This window comes from Tamandua tetradactyla, chromosome 6, assembly GCF_023851605.1.
Source record: "Tamandua tetradactyla isolate mTamTet1 chromosome 6, mTamTet1.pri, whole genome shotgun sequence".
NCBI classification, from domain to species: domain Eukaryota; kingdom Metazoa; phylum Chordata; class Mammalia; order Pilosa; family Myrmecophagidae; genus Tamandua; species Tamandua tetradactyla.
Window position 1 is genome coordinate 149,097,562 of NC_135332.1, and position 20,680 is coordinate 149,118,241.

The following is a 20,680-nucleotide window of genomic DNA, read 5'->3' on the forward strand; positions in this document are numbered from 1 at the left end:
TTTGTCAATTTTCAAAATAGATAATGATCTGTCCTACAAAAAACTATGCTCATTGATCTACTGACAAAGATTGATAATTAACCAGGAATTAACTAGTAACTAGGAAGAAGCTTTCCAAATATTGGTGTGTGCAGCCTTACTCAGACCCACCTCTATGAGTCAACTCTCTTTTTCTGTTAAGTATTCTGCCAATCACAGAAAATTGCGAATATGGGGTGTGGAAGGGTGTAAATAGAGTAAAACAGACTATCAGTAGGCTAGGCAAAGAAACTATCCTCAAGACTGCTTTAAAAGACTGCAGAGCCTATGCTTGAACTAAAAAGCCCCCCCCCCCCCCCCCCCCCCCCCATTTCATACATCAATGTCCTCTGGAAAATCTCCTGGATTGCTCTGGGCAAAAGCCTTGATTTTAGGAAAGTCAACGCCCTTTCACTTCAGAAAGAGCCTCTATCTCTCAGTTCAGCCCCAAAACACAAGACTCCGGAGGGCATGGATTAGGCTTTGCCGAGATGCTCAGAGCAGAATTTTAACTTTGTGATGTTTCTGTAAAACTGCCATATTCAACTCCTGATGTTGTCTGCAGGATTTTTGGGCGGTGGGGGTGGAAGTGAGGGTGGGGGGGCTTCCCTATATACCTTTCATTGATCCCAAGTTTTGAGGCCTCTGTGCCCATTGAAACCCAAACCCCGTCTTGCCAGGGGATTGGTCTTCGGCGACGTCCGTAGGAATTGCATAGAAGGGTAAGTGACAAAGACCAACGATATTTCTGCCCTCAAGAGCTCAGAGCCAGCGGTGACATATATTTCAGGGGATTTATAATCTGACCACCCGGAAACTGGTGCTCCGACCAGCCTCCCCAGTAAAAAGTGCAGTGTTCAATCGGCAAGAATCGGAGTCCCTCGCTGATACGTCCTTGGGGCAAACCAGTTCCTAAAGAGCTGGACTGCGGTTGCCCTGGAGCAAGTGTGGACACTGGGAGACTATTTCTGGTAGATTCTTTCAGGACCTGAGGGAGGCGGGCAAAGAGGATGCAGTGGGCTTTCCAGCCCATACGGCCCTAACTCAGATACTTTTCACCTGCCACCACACACTGGTAACCTTGAGTCAAGGCATTAGCTACTCGGTGGACAGGTTTTTCACTTGGTTTGGGTTGGGGGTGGAAGATGAGAGAAGTTGGCTGGGAGTGCAGACCTAAGAAATCGATTCTATAGATTTTATGGAAGACTTGTGGAACTGCCTCGCTTCTCAGAACTCGAACGAAATTGGAGGATTCTTGGGGTATGGGTTGGAAAGAAAGGAAGGTAAGGGAATAGGTTGCATTAAAACTTGTCAATTTCCCTAAATCCAGGAGCAGTGGGCGGCTGGCTGAGCCAAGGCTGGGCTGCCGCGACCGAAAAGGGGTGCCTGGAAGGAGGGAGCTCAACTGGGAGAGCGAGAACCCCAGCCCCACAGTCGCTCGCGGGCCGCGCCCCCCGCCCCCCCCAGTCCCCGCGCACTGCGCCAGCGCGACGTGTCGGTCCCTAGGTGCGGGGCGGGGTACCTTGGTGCCTTGGTGGAAGTCGTCGATGGACTGCGTGCCCATGAAGGGGAACTGCAGGTGCGTGTGCGTGTCGATGCCCCCGGGCAGGACGAGCTTGCCGGCGGCGTCGAGGACCCGCAGCCCCGCGGGCGCGCCCCCGGGTGGCAGCAGGTCGCGCCCGAGCGCCCGCACCACGCCGTCCTCCACCAGCACGTCGGCCACCTGAGAGAAGTCGTCGTTGACCACGCGACCCCCTCGGATCAGGAGCCGCGACGGCGCAGCCATGGCGAGGGGCGCGGGGCTCCGGGCCGGCGGTCTCAGGGGCTGTGTTGAGCCAGCCGGGGTCGCGCTGCTTGAGGGTCCGCGCGGACAGTCCCGGTGTCGGGCACGCTACCAACGACCGTCAGGTCTGCAGTGGCGCGGCCTGGGCCGGGTTTTTGACCTGGCCGCGGGAGGCCGGCTCCACCCCCGGGGAGGGCAGGGCTGCAGTCTAAAGGGCGGGCGGCCCCGCAGAGGAGCCCCCTTCTTTCCCAAAGCTCTGTCACCCTCGATCCTACGCCATTGGAAGGGAAAGCGCTTGAAATTTTAAAAGTGAAGGATATTTCTTTTCCGAAAGAGAAAGCGTTTTGGGGAAAGAATCCACCTCATCTCTTCCCTCAGTGAGGGGTTTAACTGCGTGAGGAACAAAGCATCAGACACAGTGTGTGCAAGTTCAGAGTAAAATATTAAATCTGTTTGAAACTAAAACGACTTGCTTTCAACTGTTCTCCAGGTTTTAATGATTTAACAGGTACCACCAAGTTTTTCCTTGGAAAAAGGAACTAAAACTCTCAGGTCTAGGATTTTGGTCCCAGCTTTTCCACAGAACGAGGTTAAAGGTCATCAGCTAAATTTTTTTATCCTCTTGGCACCTCAGTTATCTCATAATATAAAACTGACAAAACTCTTGTTCTTACTTTCCCTCCATATTTGCTTTGAGAAATAACTATAAAGATGGATGTGAATGCAAATGAACACATGCGGCGTGCTACACAAATTTACCTAACAAATACGAGCTACGTAAGGACTGGCTGGGGTGAGCATTACATGGGGTAAGTGAAAATAAGCAACATCCCCTCCACGAGAAACCAGTGGTGACACACATATTTCAATATATATATATATATATATATTTAATTTTAATTCCATCTTTGAGAGAGGGTGAAGATATGGGTTTAGAGGAAAGAGTTTATTTCTGGCTTAGCTATGGAGGATTCACTAAGAGCTATTTTAACCAGGATATAGAGAATATGAATATCTAGATATGAGGGGGTTGGTGGGTTGAAGCTGTATGGACCCCAGAAAGACCTGTTCTTAAATTTAATCCATTCCTGTGGTTGTGGACCCACTGTAAGTAGGAATTTTGAGGAGGCTACTTCAGTTAAGGTATGACCCACCTAATTCAGGATGGTTCTTAATTCTATTACTGGAGTCCTTTATAACTGGAGTGAACACAGAGAGAGAAAAAGCCACAGAAGCTGAAATCAAGGAGATCTGGAGGAGAAGGGAGCGACCAGCAGATGCTGCCATATGGCTTGCCGTGTGGCAGAGGAGCCAAGGGTCACCAGTAGCAGGGCTTAGGGAAGAAAGCAGCACCTTGATGATGCCTTGATTTGGACATTTTTTCAGCGGCAAACTGTAAGCTAATAAATTCCTATTGTTTAAGCCAACCCACTTCACAGGATCTGCTTTCAGCAGCCTAGAAAACTGAAATAAGGGGTGAGAAGAAGAAATAGTGTTATAGGTAGAGGTGATGAGGTGGGAGTTGATGCAAATTTAGGAGTCTGAACTCCATTTGGTTAAGCTAGAAAGGATAGGGTCAGGCTGAACTATGGATATATCTTTATTTACAGGCTAAGAAGAGGAGAGACAGCAAGAGTGGACAGAAAAAAAGATACAAGAGCACTGAGTGATGCAACAGGGATGCAGAATTCTAAGTAAGGCAAGACAAGCAGGAGAGTTGGTGAGTATAAGAGATATTTGTTGTTCCAGCATATATTCTATTCCTTGTTCTGGTTAACAGTAGCTCGAGTTTCTTTGGAGAGAAATTCCAATCTCCCCATCCTACCCCCACTCCGCCGCCACCACCACCACCTTCGCAGTGTACTTACCTTAGTGAAACTGATGCCACCTAAGGCTCCTGGACTGAGCTTCTCACCTAGGCTGTCTATCACAGCAGGGCTCAGTGATGGGCACATGCCTCCAGCAAATGTCACGTGAGAGCAGATCCCAAGGCCTTTGTTAGGTTCACCAGCCAAGAAGCTTGTTCTTTCTTGCTGTACTTGAATCTAGGGGGAGTTCAACAAGAGGCTTCTGGGAGCATCTAGACAATGCAAGGAAATAGCCTTTCTGTGAACAGAGACAACACAGAGGGGACCAGGGAAGAAAGAAGAGAGATGCTGGGTTCTCACAATGTTATTTGAGCACCTGAACCCAACCATGCCTTTCATTTTTTGTTTACTCTGGTTTTCTTTGGATCTTCTGTCACTTTCAACAGTCAACTAACAGACTGAGAAGATATTTGGGTTTGGAGACTAGGTGGTCACATGTGACCTGGGAGATAGCAATTTCAATAGTGGAATGCAAGATATTATTATTGCCAAATGTCTCTGAGTCTCAGATTACACAAACCTCAAAATGATTAAAAATTAGAAAGCATCAATAATTTAGCATTCTATAGACTTGGCGGTCAAAGCAGAAAAATTGTGCAATTTGACATAAAGTCCTTTATGTGAAAGTTGAAGGAGTAATCACAGATATAATGAAACTGAGAAGCTGTACAAGTAAGCATCAGCTTAGGAAAATAGGATTGGATATCAGTGCGTTGTGTCATCTTTTCTAAAACTGTCTAGACTCATCATTTCAAAGACTTCTTTATCTTAGATACTTTGTATCACGAAATGCCCTGTAATACAAAACGACTCCCACATTTAAATTTAACTCAAAGTTTTATCAGAAAAGGGAGTGTGTCGGAATGTCACTGAAGCAGGAGGAAATGACTTATTGAACTGTACGACAGCAATGAGAGGAGAGGAAATTAAGTTTAAGGGATGCTGGCTTACAAAAAGGGTTTCCAGCCACCTTTACTAGTCATCATTCCTCCGTAGCAGTTTGCATGATGGGAGGTTCAGTTCTTTTCACTGCCGAGAAAGTTTGCCTTCACTATACCCTCATCTTCCCTTTTTTTTCCCCATCCCATTCAGTCACCTCCTTACTCAGACACTCAGTGCCCTCAGTTAGCACTAAACTAGTATTATTGAGGCACAATGTTGGCAATGCAAGGAAGTGGGGAAGTAGGGCACCTGCTGCTTTGCAGTCTTCTTGCTGGGGAAGGTATAGGTTGGATTATACCTTGCTCAGAAGGTATAGGTCTGAGAAGGCATTACTCCTCAGATGAGTATTTGCATTTTAAAGGAGGATTAAAAAGATTGTTGACACTTAACCCCCAAGAACCCATTTGCTTTTGAGTTTAGGTAAGAGCAATTTGTCAGGAAGACCTTCCCCTGTCCTGACTGATGGACTTAAAAGGCCAGAAAGATCAGAGGATCAAGCGGGCTACTTTCTTCACTAAGTGGTTTGGTTTTTATTGAAAGGAGTCCAGCAGCCAGAATTTACGTGACTTTGAGCGAGTCCCTTCCGCTCAGGGCTCAGTCTCCTCAGCTGAAAAACAAGGAGTTAAGTTGAGACCCACCCTTGCTCATTACAGTTATGTGAATCTGTGAACAAGAACAAGAAGCCCATCCAGAGAGTCCTAAAATTAAACTCTTGGGTCATGATGAGTGGATTGTTGACCAAGCAGACTTTCTAGATTCAGGACTGTTTTATTTCTGGTCCCTAATTGGGTAAGGTGCTGAATGCAAAATCTGCAGTCAACCGAGGGCTAGTTCTTGGTAGGACTAGTTTTATAGAGCTTGGCTGATCAACAGGGTCAACATTTTTTTATGACTGCTGAGCAGTAACGTGCATGATAGGCAGGAAAGGTCACCCCTGATTTTATAGGGACAGAGAGAGAGTGCTAACTCATTGCACAGCTCCAGAGGGCACTGAAACTGTTCCTGGACAGAAGTACAAATAGTTGACCTGAATAACAATAACAGCAACAGTAGTTAAAAATTTATTGAGCATTTATGTCAAGTGAGTAACTGAGCCAAATTCCTTACCTATATTATTTACTTAATCCTCACAAGTTTTAGAGCTAAATACTATTTTCCCCTTGAACAGATGAGTCTTTTGAGGTTAACTGATTTGACCAAGATCACATGGGAGTAAATATTGGAGCCAAGTCTTTCATTCCTAAACCTTGGATTTACCCATTATGTAAACTGGGTTCATATCCTGGCTATACCTGGGTCTCAGGTCATATAAATGGAGAAATGATTATTTTGAAATGAAATCCCAGGTTCCTGACACTTTTGGCCTCTATCTCTTCTGATACGCTGCCTCAAAGCTGGTTCATACAGTCATCTAAATATCGTGGAGCCATTGTTTGATTTTGTTCAGGTGACTAATATGAGTGCTAAAGAAAAACAAAAAGCATTGTAAAGAAGTCTTTCCTATAACAAAATTACTGGGATTAGATTCAAAACACCAACAATGACCTAAGGTAGCAAAACTTTCAGCACATGCTACTGTGTAACTCCAAGAAATGCAAGCACATACTTTTAAAATAGTTTTTATCTCCTATACAGTCTGGTATTATGTGTTTTGTTTAGTTTGTGGTGTTGTTCACTTATTCTTTTGTTTTTAAAAGAGATTCTGATGCTGAACTGGCTATTTCAAGCATATCCTGGATAAGTTTGCACTAACAGTGTGGATTAATTTCTGATGGTTGCTGTAAACAAATCACTACAGATTTGGTGGCTTGAAAGAACACAAATTTGTTTTCTTAGTTATAGAGTGCAGGAGTCTGAAATTAGTTTCAGTGGGCTAATGCTAAGGTGTTAGCAGGGCTAACACCTTCTGGAAGCTCTGAGGGGAGAATCCTATTCCTTGCCCAACTCCTGGCAGCTGCTGGTCCTCCTTGGCTTGTGGCCACTGACCTCCATTGTGTCTTCTGATCACATCCCCTTCTCTTTTTTGGTGTCAAATCTCCCTCCCCTTCCCTCTTATAAGAACACGTGTTCTTATCCATCCCGATAATCCAGGATAATCTTCCCATCTCAGTATCTTTAACTTCATCACATCTGCAAAGTCCCTTTTGCCATCTAAGGGAACATTTAAAAGTTCAGAGTAGGACCGGGATCTCCTACGAGGCCATAATTCAGCCTCCTGCACTGCCTATCGTTGTCCCTCTTAGGTGGCTGAACAGAACATCACTGCCTTCTTAAGTGATGGGAGAGGAAAACCTCACTCAGCCTGCAGGGTCTTCTGGCCACTCTGCCAGGAGCAGTAACTTGTGTTTACAGAAATCCTCCTGCTCTTTTAATTCATTCATACTATATCATGATTTCCAAGTTGCTTTGAGCTTTCATAACAAAATATATTCCGGCAACATAATACTGTTTGGGAAAATTATGAAAGTGCCCCCTTGATGAGAAGGAGTCTAATAAAGTGGTTTTAAGCTTGCACTTTGCAGCAAAACAGTCCTGGATTTGAGTTCTGGCTTCATCACCTGTTATCTACAGTTTCTTTGATAAGTTTCTTAACCTTTCATTCTAAAGCTCTGTTTCCCCCTCATGATGGTAATCAACACGTAGGGTGTCTGTAACTTTAAATGAGATAACTCATTTAAAGCCTGTGGCACTGTACTTGTGAGTTTTTATTATTAGGAAAGCCAACTGTTGATTTCCATATTCTAATAACTTTTTTCTCATTAAATTGTACCTTTTAACAAGAGCTACAAGTTTGTGAAATACTTCCACTAATTTTGAGAAGAATCTTTTAAGGCGCAAGAGCAAATATCTGAACAAAATATTACTTGGATTTTTGCTACATAGACCAAAGAAGATTTGAATATTATATTTTATGTATTTTTATTTTTAAATGAAAATATAGCAAAATGCATAGTCAAATTCACTTTTTATGCATACAGGTCTATGAAATCTGACAAACACAGCCATGTAAGCCTCCCCCCTGCCCCCAATCAGGAAAGGACACTTCCATCACCCCAAAAACTTTCCTCATGCCCTTTTGCTGTAAATCCCTTTTCAACGCTGGATCCTGGCACCCACTGATCTCCTGTTATTTGTATTTTTTTTTGTTTTTAAATGACACATTTAACTTTAAGCTTGGATACAAAGTAAGCTGCAGGAGAGTTTACCTACTTTGGTTCTGAAAGTCAGCTGCCAAGTGGCAGCACTGTTCCTGTCCTCTATGTCTAGGAGATAAAACAAAAGCTTTTGAGGCTGTCAGGGTCTAAAGTAAAAAAGACTGACTCAGAGGCAGGCCTTAGTGGATTTATTCTACTTTTTCAAGAATTCAGGCAGCTAGAACCACAGCCAGGGCTGTAGCAAGGGTGTAGGGTGTGTTTGCTGGGCCTTTGCAACACTTTTAAATTGACGTGCCAGGTTGATGCTAAGGCTCTGATAACAGAGATGTTGGAGGAATCAGTGTAAAAGCAAGAGCAGGAGACCCAGACAGAGGGTGAAGTGTAGCCCTATTTACCCATCTCAGATCACTCCCTCTCAAGTTAGAACCTTAGAGCCTTGCACTACCGCACTATGCCAGCTAACTTTACCAAATAGAAGGTGACTGAGGCAAACATCTCCCATCTTTGTAGAAAATATTGTTCACTTCCAATTACTCTTTCACTGTAAGAGATACTCCTTTTGAACCAGACCTGGTAAACGGTGAAAATGTCGTAGGTCAAGGATAAAATACTTCACTATCCATCTGTTAAATAATCGTGTGCTTAAGGGCACTAATCTGAGAACTGGTATCATACTCATCTTTGTATTTAAAAATTTATCACAAAGCACGGTGGAGCAAAATTGAGTAAGAGTTCAATTTTGTTTTCGTTTTCACCCCGTCGACTTTACAGGACCATGCTCTTTGACAGGCCTTTAATGTTTGGTCCATGAGTCTCTTTTAGATTTCTTAAGAGCCTCAAACTCAGCTTTGGTCTCATTTCCTTTTTTTGTTTTTTGAACTCTTTTTTTAATTGTATGATCCTACTCATATGAAATGTCCAGAATAGGCAAATCCATAAAGACAGAAAGTGGATTAATGGTTTCCAAGGGATGGAGGGAGGAGGGAATTGAGAGTTATTGTTAACATAAGGGCTCCTTTCTGGGGTGATGGAAATGTTCTGAACAAGCCTCGTTTACTTTTAAATACGCACTTTATCTTGAAGGAAGTTCATGTGAGTGTTAGGAAAAGCAAATATTAACTATTGTGTTGCAAAATACACAATTGTAGTGCTGAAATAAACCACTAGATGGTATCTTGAACAGATCAAGATGGTTTGTGCAGCAATTTGCCATCAAAAAATAAAAAGTCCATCTCCTCACCATGTATGTCTTTTTTTCATTACTCACCTACCCATACACTGGATAAAGGGGTGTCATCACAAGGTTTTGAACTCACACAGTCACACGATAAAAACTATATAGTTATGCAATCATTATAAAGATCACAGCTACTGGATTACAGTTCACCAATTTCAAGTATTTCTTTCTGGCTATTCTAATATACTAGAAACTAAAAAATATCTAATTAACGAATCAGTGGTCAAAATCATTTGTTAAATCCTAACTTCTCAGTTACAGCTCCTCCCTCTCATTTGATCATTCTCTCAATCTTCAGGGATATTTAGGAAATGACCATTCTTTGTGCTGAGGAAGAATGCTGACATTATGGGGTAGAGGAACGCAACTGGTAGATGGACCTGGAGAGACCTGTACCACTGGGTTTCAGGGTTTATCTGGCATCGGAGCCATCTGGAGACTTGAAGTTTCTGAAAAAATAAACTTAGTAGGTAAATTTTTTATAGAGTCTTAGATAGACCCCAGGGTATTCTTTAGGGTTTTCAGGAATACTGTTGGTTGGGGCCTGGCATACTACTGCCATTTGCAATATCTGGCTGAAGCTTGCATGAGAGAAACCTCTAGAATAACTTCTTGACTCTATTTGAAATCTCTCAGCCACTGAAATTTTATTTTGTTTCATTTCTCTTCCCTGTTTTGGTCAAGAAGGCATTGCTGACCTCATGACTTTAGGGGCCAGCCTTATCCCCAGGTGTCATGTCCCACATTGCCAGGGAAATTTACACCCCTATTGTAAAGGTCTTGATTGTAAGCTCTTACAGCAGTCACATCTATTCTGGAGTTGTAACTGTTATTTCTAAATTCTGAGATGCAATTTGTGTATAACCTGGTCATTCCCTGGAACTTCAGGTATTTGTGTGAGACCTGAGGCTCTGAGTGAGAGCTCTGAGGCTATGAAAGTCAGCATTACCCTATACTTTTAAAAAAGTTGAAAAGTTGATCAGACTTTGATTAGATATATGAATGAAGCTGATCTGGATGGAATGAAAGTAAATCAGAATACGAGGTCTCATGGCCAGGTTCATGTGTCAACTTGGCCAAGTGGCGATACCTGTTTGTCTGGTCGGGCAAGTGCTGGCCTGTCTGTTGAGATGAGGACATTTCATAGAATTAAATCATGAGCATGTCAGCTGCATCCACAGCTGATTCCATTTGTAATCAGCTAAAGGTGAGTGTCTTCTGCAATGAGTGATGCTTAATCTAATCACTGGAAGCCTTTTAAGGAGGATTCAGAAGAGACAAGCTCTCTTCCTGCTTCGGCTGGTGAGCCTCTCCTGTGGAGTTCGTCCAGACCCTCCATCAGAATTGTCAGCTTCACAGCCTGCCCTATGGATTTTGGACTCCGCGTTCCTGCAGTCACGAGAGCCACTTTTATAAATTTTGTATTTGTGAGTGTTCCCTGTTGATTTTGTTTCTCTAGAGAACCCTAACACACAGGGTAAAGAATGATATGGTGTATAATTTAAAACTTCAACTGCTGTGTGAGACCAAAGGAAGAGATGTTTATTTGTGCAAAATTTATATTTTTGGTAGCACATTATCTAATTTAACTTATATGATCAGTTTATTTGAACACCATAAGTACAAGGAATCTTGAATAGGGAGTGAGATCTTGTTGGTTTGTACAAGTTAGTGTGATGCACCAATACATCCCAGAGTAATTTGGGCAGAGAATAAAAAAGGATTTGCAAAGTCCCTTTGAGGGACTGGGGAGAAAGGAGGAAATATTAAACATCCCCACCTGGGGAATTCCCAATATTCTCACAAGCATTGGTGATAACCAATTTAACAGGCTGAGCCCTTGATCTTGGGGTTTGCCCCTATGAAAATTATTCCTGCAAAGGAGAAGCTAAGTCTATTTATAATTATCCCTAAAAATCATCCCGAGAACCTCTTTTGTTGCTTGGATGTGGGCTCTCTCTAAGCCAACTCAGCAGGTGAATTCACTGCCCTCCCCGCTATATGGAACATGACTCCAGGGGTGTAAATCTCACTGGCAACATGGGACCTGACTCCTGAGGATGAGCAGAACCCAGTATCAAAGGATTGAAAAGACATCTTGACCAAAAGTGGGAAGAGAGAAATGAAACAAAATAAAGTTTCAGTGGTTGAGAGATTTCAAATAGAGTCAAGAGGTTAATCTGGAGGTTATTCTTATATATTATTATAAATATCCCTGTTTAGAGTGCATTAAAATAACTAGGAGGAAATACCTGAAACTGTTGAACTGTATTCCAGTAGTCTTGTTTCTTGAAGATGATTGGCATCTATATGGCTTTTATAATATGACTGTGTGATTGTGAAACCTTGTGGCTGATGCTCCCTTTATCCAGGGTATTAACAGATGAGTAAAAAATTAAGGACAAAAATAAATAAATAGTGGGGGGGCTAGGGGGTAAAAAAATGGGTAGATTGCAACACTAGTGGTCAATGAGAGGGAGGGGTAAGGGGTATGTGATGTATTTTGTTTCATTTCTCTTTATGTCTTTTTCTAGAATAATGCAAATATTCTAAAAATGATCATGATGAATACACAACTATGTGATATTGTGAACCATTAATTGTATACTTTGGATGGACTGTATGGTGCATGAAGATAGTTCAATAAAATATTTTAAAAAGAAGCAAAAACCAAAATTAAAAACTGCAATTTAGTATTACTTATGCATCTGGTACTGCGCTGTGGTAGATTAAAAATGGCTACAGATTCTTTACTATTGCTAATATTGAGTGGAGTCTGTTTCTCTTCCTATTGAATCTGAATTGGTTTAGTGACTGTATTGACTATTACAATATAGAAGAGGCATGCTTGAACTTCTGAGAGTAGGTCATAAGCAGCCTTGCAGCTTCTGCCCCAGTCTCGGAGCACTCATTCTTGGATCCTAGCTTCCATGCTATAAAGAAGCATGAGAAACCCCATGGAGAGGCCCATATAGTTAGGATCCAAGGCTCTTGGCTGGTGGCCCTGATGGATCTCCCAGCCAGGACTGACTTGCCAGCCAGCCATGCAGGTGGACTTTGGGGACTATATCTTCCAGCCCCAGCTGATGCCAAAAGGAGTAGGGATGAGCCAAGTCCACCGAGCTGTGCCTGAATGATCAATTTGTGAGCAAACTGCATAATGGTGATTGTTTTAAGAAGCGTTGGGGGGTGGTTTTTTATGCAGCAATAACCAGGACATGTGCTAAGCCCTTGATCTTTGTTACCTTAATTTATTCCTCACAATAATCTTATGAGGTAGCTATTATTATACTTATTTTAAGATGGGGAAGCTGAAGCTTAGCAAGTTTACAGTGGAGTTTGCTTAACAGGTCTTCAACTTCAATTTGAAGGTGGATATTCCTTCAAATTGATGGTGTGACTTCACTTTGTTGTCCACCTCACTCACAAGACAACAGTTGAGTCAAACACGACTAAGGTTAACTCTGTCCTTAATGGCTCTATGCCCTTGAGTAAATAGTTTCATAGAACTCTGAAGATTCCAAAGATAAATATAAAGGACCCGGCAGATGACAGGCACTCAACAATTGTAAATATCCTTATTATTTGCTTTGAACATTTTTTCCTGCAGTAACAAAGCAGCTGGTAGCTAAGGGTTTTGGACATGGTCTTTGATGTCACAAGCATGGTACATACACTCACATTTAGGAGCAAATATGTATTAAAAAATGCCAGGAATGACTTTTTAAGAAAAACCCTGTAACATCACATAATGGTACACCATGTATACAGGGCTTGAGTTTACTTGAGTGCATATATAACTTAGAGGTATATAATAAATACAGGTTTCTTTGGCGTATATTCCTGATTAATCAGCCGTCACTCTCTCATTTTTAAAAGTCCCTTCTGGCTCTAACATTCTGTGCATTTCTTTACCTCTTTATACCACCTTTACTGCTAATTTTCTTAGAATAAAATGCAGTCACCTTTCAATTCATATCAATATCACCACATGCATTTTAGAATTTGTATGCTATTACTGATCAGAAGTTCAGATTTTCTGAGAAAATAACTCTCTCTGCTGCCTGCATCTATCAATTTTTAAACAGGGACCAACCTGAGTGAAACAGGTCGCATCAAGTTGCTGACTTCTCCCTTGGAGTTCAGGGGAGCGGTCTGAGCAGCCTGAATGGGTAAAGCACTGTGAACAGCACTGAGTCACAGCAGGTACCCAATAAATACCTAATGAACTGAATGTACTCCTTCATCTCTTACTCTCACATTTTCAGCCTAATAGTTGATGATGGGGATAGTGGTAGTATATATAAGCTAAAGGCTCAACAGCTTTTAGAGGGACCCCCCCCACCCCCTTCATTCTGTGCTTATGTGCTGAGTCCTAGCATATGACATGAGCTAAGAAGGGGCTGCTGGCCCTAAAGAACCTTTCTGATAAGCCTCTTTTGTTTTCATTCTCTCATACAAATATGGGAGGTCTGACTGATAAACCGTTAAGACAAAGTACTTACTTCATAGAAGATTTAAATAACATGAGAGAAATATAAAATCTATTTAAAACATACCCTGAAAAAAGACTACATCTTTCTTAAGTGCTCCTGGAATCTTTTAAAAATTGAGAAAAGACAATAAGCTTTCCAAAGTGGACTTCATACATGTAACACCTCTGATCTCCATTCATTAAAACAAAAGTTAATGAGAATTAGAAAACAAGGTATCGCCCACACTAAAATTTCCCTTATCTGAAGAATTAAAATGCAAAGAAAAAAAAGTAACAAACAAACCTTTTATAAATTGCTTGCTTGGGACAAAGAGAAAATGAAAACTGAAAGGGCAGCACATCTAGAAAATAATAGTAATGACACAACAGCTTAAGCAGTGCTCAGCATTAGGCCCACCCACACCTTAAAGTCTGATGTAATTAAGACTGAGAATAAATGAATCAACTACCCCACTCAAAGAACAACTTAAATTTAAGGAGAGCAAAAAGGAGGGAATTTATTAGAGTGGTTATTAACTAGAATTTTTCTAGAAAGCAGAAAAATTATACAATAGACATCCAAAGACACCAAAAATTATACAGACACACAAAAGGCTCACTGTTATTTATCTTAATCAAGAAAATAAGGGAGCATAATAAAAAAACAAACAAATAAATAAAGTCATAATAGGGAGGAAAGAAGCAGAAGAGATAACTGCTCAAATCTAGGTGGAAAGAAAACCTGGAGGAAATGGATGACTTCTGATCTCAGTTAAGATACAAACCTACCTGGACCAGTTCCCACAGAAGACATGAACAGAGTTGCCCAAACTTCCTTTCATCATACCCTGATAATTTCACTGAAATTTTAAGGAACAGATTACTCCAATGTTGAACAAAGAAAAAGGAGAAAAGTTTCCAGATTCTTTTTAGGTCACATGTTTAAAATTGATAATAAAACTCCTCAGTGATAGTGGAGAAAAAAAAAAAAGAAAACTACAGACTATTTTCACTAGTGAATACAGATGCAAATATCCTGAATAAAGCATGAAACACAATCTAGCAATAAATTAAAAGAATACACCATGACCAGGTAGAGTTTATTTCAGGAATGCAAAGATGGTTAGAAATTACAAAATATATTAATATAATTCATCATATTAAAATATATAAGGAGAAAAATCATATGATCATCTCCCTAGATGTGGGAAAGGCATGTAATAAAATTCATCATGCATTTTTGATGAAAATGTTTAGAAAAATAGGGATCAATGAACACTTCCTTAACATGAATGTATCTATCTGAACCCAGTTCACTATCACCACTGTTATTTAACATTATTCTAGAATAACTAGACAATGCAATTAAATAACATAAAAAGAGGTATGCAAACTGGAATGAAAGTTATCATTGTCTGCAGAAGACATGATTGTTAAGCTTGTTTAAATAGTAACTAAAACACTATTTCAAATGAAGAACATGGATTCAGGTGGTTGGATACAAAGTTAACATAATTAAATCATTAGCTTTAATATACACTAAAATCAGGTTAAATTATAAAACAGAAGGACTTCATTAATAATTGGTCATGAAAAAAACAAAATTCCCTAAGAAAAACTTTTACAAAATGTATATCTCTGTAAAGTAAAAGTTAAAACACTTCTGAAGGAAACAGTAAAAGGTGAACAAATTAGGGGTACCAAGATTTAGATAAAAAGCTTCAACATGATCAGTTTCCTAAGTATCTATGTACTTTAAACTGTCCAAAAAAATGGCTATTGTGGAACTCAACAAGTTGATTATAAAGTTCAAGTGGAAAAATAAGCAAGAATATGTGAAACAGATTTTAAAGCTACATTTATTAAAACAGTGAAGAACTGGTTTAAAAACAGAAAAGGCAGATCAGTTGAAGAGAACAGAATTTAGGATCTAGAAACATACTAAATAATATGGGAATTTACTATCTGATAAAAGTGCCATTTCAAATTATTTATTTAATAAATAGTTTTGGAAAAAGTAGGTGCCGGTCTGGGAAAAATAATGGAAGAGCCCTAAAATCAAGATAGACAATGATTTAAATGTGAAACAATAACAAAAGTACTCTTTACTTTTAATACTTGTAGTCTAATTAGATGCCACTTTTTCCCTTGAAAAACAGTACAGAAAAGTATGTGTAGTATACTACAATTTTCACTGCCAAAAAATATGGCATTTATATATGTGGATACATTTAAGTACGTATATGGTATCTCTGGAGGGATATACAAAAATTGGTATTGGTTTTTGTCTCCTCGAAAGGGAACTAAAAAGATGACAGTCAGGGCCAGGAGGCAGACATAACTTTTAATCAGGAGGATAAATGACTTAATAAAAAAATAATTTAAAACACATGCCAGAAAACTGAAAAAACAACAACCCTATACATGATAGTACATTATTAATAGGATCTAAATGATGAACTTGGTAGCCTGAATTCTGTTAGTAGAATATTTGAAAACAATATAAAGAGGGAACTGAGTTACTGCATCTTACAAGATACATCAACTAAAAGGAAGTTTTCTCAAAGGCAAAATAATATTCAGGTCCTCAGGGATTCTTACACTCAAGCACTTGGATAAGCTACCGCTTTATATAAAATAATTTAGGGAGAATATCCTTTCCCCCTTTAATTTTTTCTAGACATATTACATATTTTATGGATTGCATTTGTATATACACCAAAATTCACAAAAACCAAGAGCAACTTGGATTTAAAAAGTACCTCAAGGCAATAAAAAAAATCATTTTAATTTTTGATACATACTAAAACATTTTAGTCAGTTCTTCCTGACAGCATAACATGACAAATACACAAGACCTCAAACATGCTTTAAAATGACATTCAGCAAAGTATTTAAAATTTAATAAATAGCAATAATCACACAAGTACATTTTTTCATACTCAATCATTAAGCTACTAAGACAGACAGCTAAAGAATAAATAAACAGGAATTGACAATTAAAAAAATATGCAGGATTTTCCAATTCACTCTACTTAAAAAAGGGGGGGGGTGAATTCTTAATTTGTTCTTCTTCAACATGTAGCATGATCCCCCCCACAATGAATAAAATACATTGAAAAAAAATCACTTCTTAAAATAATGCAATCTTTAAATACAACAAATAAATATGAAACCAGCAATGCAATTTCAAATTATAACACAAATGCACCTCCTTGCCAAAACAAAGAAAGCAATGGAAAAATATAGTCATTGTGGTAGCAAGTAACAGCATTTAAAGTAAACTCACTAAACTCAGCTGAGACCTTGATAAGATTGTAGTGCAAATCCCTAGGGTCCAATACAAGCATAACCCTATATCAGGGGAAGACATTACCAGGTGGAGCTTAGCTTGTACAGTTTTTGTACATGTTTTATAAAGTTCAAGATTTAATGCATAGAATATTTTCATCCACTTAATTCCACTTAAAAGACATGAAAAAAGAAATGACTTGGGATTTTACTATTTGGTTTGTACCACATTAGAGTATTAAAGTCAAGATTAGAAAATCTATAAAAGTTTTGTTTTTGCCATTAATTTAACTCTCTAAATTTCACATCACTGTATGTTAAACATAAGAGAAAAATGTTTAGAGGAATTATTTTTCTCCCTCTGACAAGTTCATATTATGAGGAAATCCAATATTATTTAGACAAATTTTATACAAATAAAAACACAGGCAGTCATAAGGATTTTTTTCTTGTACATTAACAACTTAACATCTAGTAGATTAAGTTCCAAGATGTGTTGGCAAAAGCATAAAGGGATCAATTAAAAGAAGATATTATTTGTACAAATAAACCTAAAACATAAGATAGATAAACTGAGTCAAATGAGTTTCAGCAGCCATATTTCTACTGTGAACTACAGTACCAGGATAAAAATAATTAGAAACAAATGGAAGAACATTATTGAACAATATGAATACATAATGCATTTGTAAATGCTAAAATAGTAAACTCTACAAGTTCAAAATTACAAGAAATATTTAATTCAATCATGCAGGCTAACACAGAATAAGAAATCACCCTGCATCTTGTTCTTTTTTTTTTTAAACTAAAACTAGTTTTAATTGTAAAGTTACAAAACAATGAATAGATATTGCTCCAACTTGTATACAATCTCCCTTATTTGAGTCGTACCTAGCAAAGTAACAAAGCCTCATCATCACTTGTCTCATTTTTTAGTGTTGCTTCTAAGCAAGTATCCGGTATCTGGGCAGTGTGGACAATACCACAGCGCTCACAGGGGCCATCGCGATTACTGGACCGTACTCCAGGGTTTGTTGTACTAAATGGTTGTCTAAAGCCTTGTCCTTGATCTGAGGCAAGATCAAGAAGAGGTCTGGAACAGTCATTCCCATCAAAGTCTGAAGCTGCATCAGAAATTGGAATTAGCATTTCAACATCATCATCTTCTTCTCTTCCATTTACCCCATTATCAAGCTGTCTCAAAGGACTCTGGTTCTGATTTACAGAGCTCGATCGCCCTAAGGTAAAGCGCACCCAGCGAAGCCCCTGAGTCATACGACTTAGCGCACTTGTGAGTTGGTGGCGTGCTGGACTCACACCTGGGGGCTCTGCACCGGGCACCTCCCTTCCGTTATCTGTACTCCCCCCTCGGGTATTCTGGACGGAGGAACTGCCACATGCTCCTACTGTTGCTTCTACTGCTGTTGTGGGAGGGACTTTTTGGGGCAAAGGAGCTGCCACTCCACCAGATGCTCCTGCCGAATCTCTTCTCTCATTTTCTGTGTCTGTGTCATCAGACTCCATGGAAAACAAAGTTCTGTGAGAATTATTTCTTTCAGGTTCTCTGCTGGTACTCTGACTAGGGACAACCTCATCTCCATCTGCTGAGACCAAAGCCAATGACCCTGAATGACGTGATCTTGCAAAATTAAAAATACGATTCCAAATGCTGCTGGATCTGCCTGCCATAGGAAGCCTGATTGAAGTAAATCCAAGCTGAGATCGTACAGCTAGCCTCAGGTTTTCCAAAACCGAAGCCTACAAAATAAGCAAAGATCATAAGGTGGCTAATAGCAAGGTTTTAAGATGGAATTAACAAGTTCTATTACTCATTATTAAGGTCGAGAGAGGACAAATTGAAGTCTCTCATCTATAAAGGTTCACTCCACTACAGAATCTAATTTGTAACCTGTTTTCTTGATACTTCATTTTATATATGCAACTTTAAAATAGTATATTAATGTAAATTATAATAGCTATTTTGTTTTAGAACCTTCACTTTTTTCCCCCTAGTAAGCCAATCCTAAAGAACATCAAAACTGGAAAATAAAATAACTGATACTTCTATAGCTAGAAAAGTGAAAGGATCTCCACCATAATTCCCTAAAGGAGGTGAAAACCAAGCCCTTTCTGTTGCTGTTTTTTAAAAAACACAGAATAAACTGACTTGATTTACAAGGCTGAAAATGATTCTTGAAACTATTCCTAAACATTTGAAAACTTTATTTCACAGATTTGTTCTCAAGGATTTGCTGAATGAGTGTATACTGAGGATTTATCTATAGTGTCACAAATAAAGGAATTAACAGATTTATAAATTGGCACAGGAAAAAAACAAGACAAAAAACAAAAATTCCAAAGAATAGCGCTACACAATGGTATCAGAGACATTTGGATTCCATCTCAATCTTAAAGATGACATTTTATTTTCTATAGTTTAATGTTAAAACATAAACATAAACCATTCTTTGAAAAATGGTGATCTTTAATTAGCATATTTGGGGATAATTAGCTTACCCAACTGAAAGAAAAGCCTATTCTTTATTCTAGATGAAATGAGTTTATGGGTTATTTTTATAACCTATAGTACTGATATACACAATCTTTCAGCGCCATCTAGTGGTTATTCAGCTAGTGTAACAGAATTCAAACTACTGTTTTTATCAATCTGAAATTTAGTATTTAAAATACAGTAGTTCCAGGAAACAATAGTGAATTGATATTATCCACACCAAAAAATGATCCAGCTTCCCCCTGTCAATCCTAATGCCTCTGACTTCTCCCCTCACAGATAAAAAGAAGGGAAGAGAAAAAGGAAGATGTGATAGCATTTGTTATCCATCCCTCTTCATGACACATACTGCATTTTTCTGTGATTTCCACGTAGGCCTTCTGAACACAACCCCCAGAATATAACTCATGGGAAGCTAAGAAGCTACTATTGGGTATATTTCATAGTTAGGGTTTAGGTTAGGGATAGCTAAGAAGCCACTATCTGGAATATTTCATAGTCTAACCTTAATAAAGCAAAAATTGTCGGTAAGAAATTTAGGTAAAAGCACACATGGATTTGCTACCCAAACGAGAAAGATTATTTACCAATTAAATAGTACTTAATAATATTTATATATATACAGTTTTAAGTGGCTCAAGTCCTTAGCGAACTTCTCCTTAGGTTGACCCTCTGTGATGTTCAGCATCTGAGCTCTAGGGCTGCAGGGGAGCCCCACGCTGTTCCGGCGAACAGTGAACTACAGGCTCCGTCACTGTCACTACCATAACGACTGCAGCACACTTAACGCTGACTTTAACGGGACACTCTCTCAGGGTGAGATGAAGTTCTCTACTTAGTTCAAAATCTGTTTCATTAAAAGACTGCCAATTTAACATTAGAGTCTAAAAGAAGATGAACATTTCAGAAATACTTGTATATACTTCTTCAGCTTTATGAAGTAGAAAGCATTCCCGTTTTGAGTGAGGTGGTAAATCAGAAGACTAGTATTTCTTTATATTGATAGAGAAAGTTGATACCAAAAATCTCAAACTCCAAAGTTTAATCTCATTAACTGAATAAAATCTTTTTACCATTATAAACTTATTTTACTTTAAAACTCAGTTGAAGTAGAATTCTCTCACAAGAGTAAATAATCCTAGAGAACAGGGCAGTCTCAGGGCTTAGAGGCGATGGATGTGAGTGGGCAGATGGAATGGAGAGGAATGAACCACAGTCTGAATTCCTACCTCAAGAGATATCTTCCCTATAGCAGGGCCAACAATATAAAAGAATTACAATTTAGGTTTTTCCTATTTTGTACACAAACACCCAACCAGCAGAACTTTTAAACTGTTACTTAGCAAATTATACCCAGAGAAACTTTTTTAAGGTGCAAATTCTAACAAAGATTTTCTAAA

At 39.3% G+C, this 20,680-nt stretch overlaps 2 protein-coding genes and 1 long non-coding RNA gene across 7 annotated transcripts in view; 1 reads left to right on the plus strand and 2 right to left on the minus strand.

Moving 5' to 3' along the window:
- DPYS (dihydropyrimidinase) overlaps window positions 1–1,942 on the minus strand; it is an 88,172-nt gene extending 86,230 nt beyond the window's left edge. The window contains exon 1 of the mRNA XM_077167454.1: window positions 1,541–1,942. Coding sequence (XP_077023569.1) covers window positions 1,541–1,804 — 264 coding nt within the window. The 5' untranslated portion in view covers window positions 1,805–1,942. The remainder of the gene's footprint in view (window positions 1–1,540) is intronic.
- Window positions 784–18,941, plus strand: LOC143688943 (uncharacterized). 2 transcript variants are annotated; one of them, XR_013178395.1, is made up of 4 exons: window positions 784–1,301; window positions 2,499–2,610; window positions 3,412–3,521; window positions 13,092–13,113. It is a non-coding gene; the product is annotated as an uncharacterized LOC143688943 (long non-coding RNA). The 2 variants fall into 2 exon arrangements; XR_013178394.1 differs by lacking the exon at window positions 13,092–13,113 and adding an exon at window positions 17,705–18,941 and having other exon boundaries at window positions 788–1,301.
- LRP12 (LDL receptor related protein 12) overlaps window positions 16,249–20,680 on the minus strand; it is a 61,578-nt gene continuing 57,146 nt past the window's right edge. For all 4 annotated transcript variants that reach the window (XM_077167452.1, XM_077167451.1, XM_077167450.1 and 1 more), the window contains one exon: window positions 16,249–18,526. In XM_077167452.1, coding sequence (XP_077023567.1) covers window positions 17,660–18,526 — 867 coding nt within the window. In that variant the 3' untranslated portion in view covers window positions 16,249–17,659. The remainder of the gene's footprint in view (window positions 18,527–20,680) is intronic.